This window comes from Monopterus albus, unplaced genomic scaffold (genome assembly GCF_001952655.1).
Source record: "Monopterus albus unplaced genomic scaffold, M_albus_1.0 scaffold131.1, whole genome shotgun sequence".
Classification (NCBI taxonomy): Eukaryota; Metazoa; Chordata; class Actinopteri; order Synbranchiformes; family Synbranchidae; genus Monopterus; species Monopterus albus.
In genome coordinates, this window is record NW_018128011.1 from 663,425 (window position 1) to 672,312 (window position 8,888).

The 8,888-nt window shown below is 39.4% G+C and overlaps 1 protein-coding gene across 1 annotated transcript; it reads left to right on the plus strand.

Moving 5' to 3' along the window:
- The first annotated feature begins 939 nt into the window (after positions 1-939).
- On the plus strand, positions 940-4,932 carry LOC109967544 (zinc finger and SCAN domain-containing protein 31-like). The gene is made up of 3 exons (XM_020613199.1): positions 940-1,071; positions 2,474-2,727; positions 3,525-4,932. The coding sequence occupies exons 1-3, from the start codon at positions 960-962 to the stop codon at positions 3,765-3,767; spliced, it is 609 nt and encodes a 202-aa protein (XP_020468855.1). The 5' UTR covers positions 940-959; the 3' UTR covers positions 3,768-4,932.
- The last annotated feature ends 3,956 nt before the right edge of the window (positions 4,933-8,888 follow it).

Genomic DNA, 8,888 nt, shown 5'->3' on the forward strand with positions numbered 1-8,888 from the left:
CTGTGCCCACAGAAAACTGAAAACTATAAAAATAAATAAATAAATAAATAAAAAAGAAGAAGAATTTGCAGATTCCGTTTGGACCTCATGATTAGGGCATCTGAGAACTGGATGCTGTGTGTGCTGAATTAGTCACATACTTGAAACACGCTGATGACATCCAGTGTGTCTTATACTTCCCCAGACGACATCAGTCAGTCCTCTTCCTCCCACACTGTGTGGGATTGTTTTGCTCGTGTTTCACCAGCTTTTAAAGAATTACTCTCAAAATATCAAATTTTTTTTTTTTTTGGTTTTGTTTTTATTTATTTATTTTGAATCAACACGAATCACATAGTTTGTTAATCTTTTTCTCACCTCCCACCTCCTGCCTTGCTGCTTTTCTGTTACCATTTTTTGTACTTCTCCCTTCTTCCCCTTTGCTCCCCCCTTCACTCTCATCTCTTGTTTTTCCCTTCCTTGCCTTCTTTTACATTCTCCTCTATCTTATCACCTTCCTGCACCATATCCATCCTTACTTTACATCCCTTTTTCTTGTCTACTCTTCTTCCTCCTCTCCTTTCCCTTTGTTGCTTCCTTACCGCCTTACTTTTTGCTCATTTCTGTCCCTCCCATATTTTCATTTGTTATTACCTTCTTCCTCACCTTGTTCTTCTTTCCCTGTCCTCTGTCCTTCCTCACCTTCCTGCCATCCATTATGCCAGACCCGGAGCATCCCCCTGTCCTCTCGGTCTCTCAAGATTGGGTTCCAATCCTGGACAAAGTCTTTGGTCAGAAGTGGTGCAGTGACATCTGGGAGATCAAAGAACTCCCTGGGAGAGGAGGAGGAGAGGGAGGTGGGGGTGCTGGGCAGGGTCTGGGTGAGCGAGGGGTGGAGCAGGTTGAGCCCCTGTCAGCCCCTTCTGTGACCTTGGAGACTTCCCCCTCCTCCCTACCCCCGTTGGACTCCTCTGGAAGACATGGAAGTGTTTTCTCCTGATGATGAAGGCCCTGCAGAGAGTCTGGGGAATGCCAGGGGAGGAACCAACACCTCCGCTGGACCCTCACCTGGGGCCCCACTTAGCCCCACAGGTAAGGGAGGAAATAACAAGTACAGATTATAATCCAAAGCCGCATACTGTACCACAGCATTTATAGCCAAGGGTGCACACAACTAATGTGGCCACATGGTTAAAATCAAGAATGAATGGAAGATTCTATGTTAAAGAAGCAAGATAGTTTTTAGAAACAGATAAAAGTTAGTATTGACTGATGTGTTGCTGTTGCCAACTACATTGTTTTCCTAAATTAGCAGAGCCAGTACAAAGTTACATTGCAACTACATTGTGTTTCTCTGTTTTTAGGATTCCTATCAGTTCATCAAAATGTCCAAGAAGCAAGACACATTAAATAATTACTTTGGTGTTCGCCCACCTGCAAAGAAATGCCTGCCCTGAATATAAGAGTATTTGCTGAGAAGTGGCTGCAGGGAGTACAATGGCTCCAAACAAACGACCACTAAAGACCAGGGAGGTAAACTCGACTTTGCTAGATGCTATGCTGTGTCCTGTGCACTGTCACAGAGCACATCCCAAAATTTGGCTGCCTTAAGTTTTTAAGTCATGTGCATAGTACTTGACTTGGAAGTTTCACTTTAGCCCCCTTTCCACCGCCTGGTATCAGCTCAACTCGACTTGACTCTTCTCACCTTATTTGTTTTGCTATGAGTCAAATGTTGGGGATAGTCCCAGGTACCTGGTACTATTATTAGTAGCACCTCCACTGAGGTTCCCAGCAATCTGCGGTGATGCCAAATGGTGACATGTAAACAATGCAGACTACCGATTAGTCAGAGAAATTTGTCATTGTTAGGTGGTGATCAGATGAACATGGATGTTTACCCATAGCCCATAGGTTACTGAATGTGATAATATGCAAAACATGCACATTTATAAATGGGGGGCAATGCACAGGCAGCCAATTCAGAACTGAATGAAAAACTGAAAGCAGCCGGATTTTGCGGCATGCTCCTTGATGGATCAGAGGACACGGCAAAAATGGGGTAGGAAATTATGTACACCCTGTCTAGCAAGGGGGAGTTTACTGTAAACTCTTTTAATGGGTGTGAATTGAATGACTGAAGACGTGGTGGATGAACCTTGCGCAACCTTTCCATGCTTGTGTCATAAGGGATGAGCGGAAAAAAAAGTTGGTGTCGGCTTACACAGAGGAATTGTAATTCCTCTGAGTCTATCTAAAAAATGATTTAAAGCATTTATGATAATTTATTAACCTGGTCAAGTCAAGTTTTGGACTTTGAAAGATAAAAATAAAAATCCTCTTAAAAGGAAGTCACTTATTGCACACACTTTTCAGTTGCCACTTTACAGTAGACACTTCTGTAGTCTTATTTTTAGGTTAATCAACACGGGGCCTGTTGTTTTCTTGTTCCAGTTCTGACTTTTCTCTTCCCTTTATCTCTCCCTCTGTCCAGGGTCTTCAGGTCATCACTCCTCGGCCTCCATGCTTCACCGTCTCTTGACTCTGCCATCTCAGCTGCTGGAGGAGGACAATGAGGACGCTGCCATCAAAGAAACGCTAGCCACTCTGGCGACCAACGGCGCGAGCGACCGCCAGGAGGACATTGGACTGCCTGGTCAGACCTGTCCGTCGCCTGTTACAGCCAGGGAAATGGAGGAAGAGGGCGATGAGGACGAGGAGGAGGAGGAGGAGGACAAAGGGAGGAAGGTAAGGGAGGACTCTCAAACAAAGGTTTTAGCTGTATCACTCTGAATTTAATGAGTTGAGCTAGTGACTATATTTTGATTAAACAGGTAAAGGATGTCTAAAAATCATACAGGTGTAGTCATTTCAGGAAAGCATTTAATGATTCTTTACATTTGAGAGAATTATTGGTATTTTTGACTGACAGATGGTTAATGCATTATCAAAATTTTTGGCGATTACATTTTTGTCAGTCAACTTGCTGTTTTGATCCTGCAATGGAATAACATACATTTTATTATCAGAAAACTTGGAATTGGAAAAATGTTAGCAGTTCAATCTTAAGGGACATCAAGTTCTTTAAAAATTATAATTAAAATTATTGGAAGGTTTTGGTAAGTGTTTACATCATTCTGTTTAGTGTAGCCCCTGAAAGTAATCTCTGTCACAGAGATAACAAGAGTTAGCCACAGCTGATATGACCCCGCAGGTTGCTGTTTTAACCAGAAACAGCAATGATCGACAGAAGCTGCTATGATTTCTACACTGAGCTTTGCTACCAAGACTGTGGTTGTCACTGATGCTGCTGTGCAGCCGGCGGGGGTGGAAATTAAACGATTCTGGTGAGCCACCATCGTGATGCCTGTCAGCCATCGGTGATGGATGATTGCATTGTCCCATCACCCATCCCTAACGGAGACCACACGATATATATCACCGGACAAAACGATACATATCGTGACGTTTTTGTGTCGCGATATATTGCATTTTGATATATTGTCCCATCCCTAGCCCATTCTTGCCTCTCTATTTGTCTACAGAAAAAGAGGCGAAGGGTTTGGTCAGAGTGTGAGGAGTGTGGGCGGAGGTTCAGTCGGATGTCACTTCTGAAGGCTCACCGTCAGACTCACATCAGTGAAAACCCTACTGACATGCCATCCTCCTCGTCTCTGCCAGTCAGCACCACCTTGGCGCTATGTTGCTTAGAGTGTGACAAGAGGTTCTCCTCAGCCACCCGCCTTCACAGCCACATCCGGACCCAACATCCCAGGAACTGGCCCTGAACAGGGCCGAAACTCAGCAGGTCACCTGGGCTGCATTCATACCAGACACAGGGTCATCATAGGATACAAACAGATTGCAAGAAAAGCTGAACAAAACCAGAACAGGTTCAAAAACCTTAGAGCAAAACCTGAGGAGGATTCACAGACCTGATACCAGACAAGAACCAGAGCCTGAAAAATAGTGAAACAGTTTTTTAAAAATGCAAATAAAATCCTCAGACTCTTCTGAAAGAGCTGAAAATCTGAATGAAGCAAACAAATGGTACACGGTACAATAAATAGGGATAGGCCAATTTTAGATTCTTAAATAAATATAAAACAGTACTGATTAAACCAAACAGAACAGGAAGCTCATTTTTAATTACAGCTTCTTGTATAATAACACAGTGATGCACACACAAAATATCCATTTTCTATTAGTAATATTTTTATTAATATACTTTATTATTACTACTAATGCTACGACACAGGGGTGCATGGCATTCATTGAGAAAAGAGGCACCTGAGGCAGGCTCTCATAATTACTGTATGACTTCTATATCTTCAGTGCTTGAAGAGGTGTCTTTACAGGTTGTGGTACCCCTAATTGGCCAAATAACAAATATAGGTTTAACTAAAATTTACACATTGTAAAAATACTACTAATAATTATAATCATGTTTATTTATACATTATTGACAGCAGGTAAAGTCAAAAGGCCCACGTCACAGGGTCTTTAAGATGTGTGCGATATCATATTAGATGTTTCTTCAGTGCATGAATTTTGCCTCAGGGCATGAATATTGCCTCTGTTCAAAGTAAACATTCGTTACTTCTGGTGCAGCTCAGTTTGGATGCGCCAACGCCCTCTGGCTCCCACACCATACAGTAGCTGGCAGAAAGCTCCTACACTGTCCATCTTGACTGCAGCTTTTTGTCACTGCCCCCACTCCTGTCGTCTGCTCTTGTCCACTGTGCAGTACCAGCAGTTTGTAAGTGCAGGTACGCAAGAAAAAGTGATGATATGCAAAAGAGTACAATGGAGAGGTGCTGGTATTGCGTACTGGTGCATACTGGTATGCATGGCACAAGAAATTGTTTACAGATGGGTTGTTTCACTTATAATTCACTATATGACAATTCCAGTGGGTCAGAGGTTTACATACACTCAGTTGACTGCCTTTAAACAGCTTGGAAAATTCCAGAAAATGATGTCATGGCTTTAGAAGCTTCTGATTGGCTAATTGACATCATTTGAGTCAATAGGAGGTGCAGCTGTGGATGTAGTTTAAGGCTTACTTTCAAAATTAGTCCCTTTTTGTTTGACATCATGGAAAAATCAAAAATCAGCCAGGACCTCCACAAGTCTGGTTCATCCTTGCGAGCAATTTCCAAACACCTGAAGGTACCACATTCATCTGTACAAACAATACCATGCAAGTATAAACACCATGGGACAACGCAGCCATCATATCACTCAGGAACATACTTTGGTCTGAACAGTACAAATCAATCTCAGGACAACAGCAGGGAAGAACCCACTGCTCCAAGACCACCACAAAAAGGCAAATTATAGTTTGCAGCTGCACATGAGGACAAACATCTGTCTTTTTGGAGAAATGCCCTCTCATCTGATGAAACAAAAATGTAGCTGTTTGGCCATAATGACCATTGTTATGTCTGGATGAAAAATGGGGAGACTTATAACCTGAAGACCACCATCCCAACCATAAAGTATGGGGGTGGCAGCATCATGTTGTGGGGGTGCTTTGTTGCAGGAGAGACTGGGGCAATTCACAAAATATATGGCATCAAGAGGAAGGAAGATTATGTGGATATATTGAAGCAGCATCTCAAGACATCAGTCATGAAGTTAAAGCTTGGTCACAAAAGGTCTTCGAAATGGACAATGATCCCAAGCAGACTTACAAAGTTGTGGCAAAATGGCTTAAGGACAACAAAGTCAAGGTGTTGGAGTGGCCATCATAAAGCCCTGTCCTCAATCCAATAGGAAATTTGTGGGCAGAACTGTTGAGGCCATAGTTAAAGGTGGTGTTGTACTGGGACTACAATATATGTTATATTACATATTATTAATGTTAATAATATTACTAATATATTATGTTTTGTTATGTTATATTTATTATATTCTGACCCTCTCATGTATATAACTAGGAGGACAAAAATAGATACTTCTAGATATAATGTAGTCCAGTACAACACCACCTTTAACTATGACCTCAATAATAAATGTATAATTTGATTTATATATGACATTTTCACCAAAAACTGAAACATTTTGAGCTTCCTAAAAACACAGATGTTAAGGTGGAAGTACTGCATACAATTGTACAGGTGTACCTAATAAAGTGGTCAGTGAGTGTACATTCAAGTTTAAGGCAGTCTGAGACAAAAATTCAAGTCTAGTGGAAAAACACCTCCAGATCTGGACCACAGTACCAGACTTTGAGAAGTCCTGGTTTATAAGATTAAATGTCAGGAGTTGTGTAAAACTGAGTTTAAATGTATTTGGCTAAGGTGTGTGTGTGTGTGTGTGTGTGTGTGTGTGTGTGTGTGTGTGTGTGTGTGTGTTAACCTCTGACTTCACCTGTATATTGTACAAGTTTAGAAGATTTCATAATTATAGGATGTGTACACCACAATTAGGCTAATCATAATTATGGGAAACTGACAATATTAATATGACGCATCATAATTGGGAGAACATGACTCAGGTTAGTTTTGTTTTTTGATAAATACAGTGTGCTTGACTGTATTATTTTAAATTGTATTTTTATGATTTGATATTGGTCATATACAATAAAACTTTCTTCCTTTTTTTTTTTTACTTGGTCACTCAGACATACAGTATGAACAACATAGTAAATGAGCTGGCCTAGCTCATAAATATGGACATTTTATGCACTTGTTTATTTCAAACTCATGGTTTAATAATAATAATGTGATAAGTTTTATTGGTTAAGCAAGTGTTATGCACTGAAGCACCTCAAAGCGGTTTATAAAACAAGATAAAGGGTGCAATACCAAATATTTGAATCAATACTGCAAAAGCAATAATTTTTAAATAAATATGAAAAAATAGAAAGTGCTGAGAGTAAGAACTTTTAAATGCAGAGAAAGTGAGATTATCTCATGTAAAAGACAGACTAAATATTTAGGTCTTAAATTAACCATCAATCAAAAATTGGTCTATCCCTTAATTATCAAAACTAATGGGAGTGTGTGGAGGGAAGTCACAGGGTTGACTATCATAGCTGGTTCTGTTTTGGATCTGGGTCCTGGTTGGTCTTTTAAATTTAGAAACCTGGAAAATCTCTTGCTGAATCTCACCTTTTCTTTTTAGTATCAAAACATTCTAAGGTTTTTGCTTCATATTATGTGGGGTATTACATGAACATGATTATTTAAACGAGACATTTACACTGACAGTCCTGATGAGTTTTTTTTTTTTTTACTAGAAAATAGTAATTATTTCTCCCCCAAATTTTTAATTATTATTGTTCTGAAGAAATAGTTCAGATTTAAAACCAAGTTATTGGGGCTTTAATAAAATTGTAACTTTTAGTTGTTTACTCACATTGAAAGCTGAAGCTCAATGGATTCAACAAGGGTTTTGCCAGGATCTGAATTTATTAAAACCCTGGACCGGAATGGAAGAGTAGATCTGGAAAGGAAACTAAGGACAGAAAAACACTGACTTCAGGTGAAATAAAACAAGAATCTGACCAGGAACAAGAAGGGAATCAAACTGAACCCAGAAACAAGTGGCACCTGGCAGAGGCTTCAGATCAGAGGTGATTAAAGAAAGAAGAAGGAAAAAAACATGTTAAAAATGCTCAAGGATATCTCCTCCTGCTGTAAATCCTCCTGTAAAATATCCACAAACCTCCTCATGGACAGGTGGAGAGCTCCAGCCAGTGCAAGTGAGTTTCGGTCCTGCCGGGTGAATTTTTTTGTTGCAATAAGTTTGCTACCAGCAATCAATGTGGCTGGAGCGTTGTTTCCTGTCCCCTCTCCTCATTCTTCACTGGTGTTAATGACTGGGGTGGGGTGGGGGGGCTTACATGTTGGATATGTACAGTGTGGACCCTCATTCCCACAGGAAAAAGTGACCTTTGATTTGATTTGATTTGATTTATTCTTTCAAGCATGTAAAGACAGTTGATATGTCAACACACATAATTTTACACATATCCACAAATGCTAATCCATTATCAATTTGCTTATACCTAGAACATGCTTGAATGGAGTAGGAAGAAGTCAGACTTATCCAGTCCTACCCCATGACATCATCTTACCATCATTGGTTTGCAAGCAGTATCTCTACATAAATAATTGTCTTCTACACCACACAAGTAATATACTAAAAAATTATAAGAGTGTTAACATTCTTACATGATTACATTCTTAAATAATTATCTTCTACACCACACAAGTAATATACTAAAAAATTATTACAAAGTGTTAACATTCATACACCAAACCCACAATGTTCCATCTATTTAATCATTAAACCTGTTCTTGCATATATCTTGATTGACACATACCTTTATATTTATGTTTAAACTCGTCAATTCTATTACTATTTTTTATGTCCACACTTAAATTGTTCCATAGTTTTACCCCACTTATGGAAATACAAAATCTTTTTTTGGTTGTACGTATAGCATGAATTTTTAAATTTAACTGACCCCTTAAATTGTATCCCCCTTCCCTTTCATTAAATAGTTTTTGAATTCCACCAGGTAATAAATTGTTCCTGGCTTTATACATAAACACAGCAGTCTTATATCCCACTAAATCAAAAAATTTAAACAATTTAGACTGTATGAAAGCTACATTGGTGTGATCCCTATACCCCATCTTATGCACAATTCTTATCGCTCTTTTTTGTAATATATACAATGGTTGAAGTGAGCTTTTGTATGTATTTCCACAGTTTTCAACGCCATACTCTAAGTATGGTAAAATCAATGAAGAATACAAAATACGTAGTGCTTTCCCGTCCAAGATATATCTAACCCTTGCCAATATCGATATATTCTTTGCTATTTTGTGCTGAACATATCTGATATGAGATTTCCAGGAGAATTTGTCATCAACCATGACACCTAGAAATTT

What these genes read in the sequence shown, in the direction of transcription:
- LOC109967544 (XM_020613199.1), top strand. Translation starts at nt 960, where the DNA reads ATGGAAGTGTTTTCTCCTGATGATGAAGGCCCTGCAGAGAGTCTGGGG. An exon ending in GGCCCCACTTAGCCCCACAG is followed by an intron (nt 1,072 to 2,473) that starts GTAAGGGAGGAA and finishes CCCTCTGTCCAG; the next exon opens with GGTCTTCAGGTCATCACTCC. An exon ending in AGGAGGACAAAGGGAGGAAG is followed by an intron (nt 2,728 to 3,524) that starts GTAAGGGAGGAC and finishes ATTTGTCTACAG; the next exon opens with AAAAAGAGGCGAAGGGTTTG.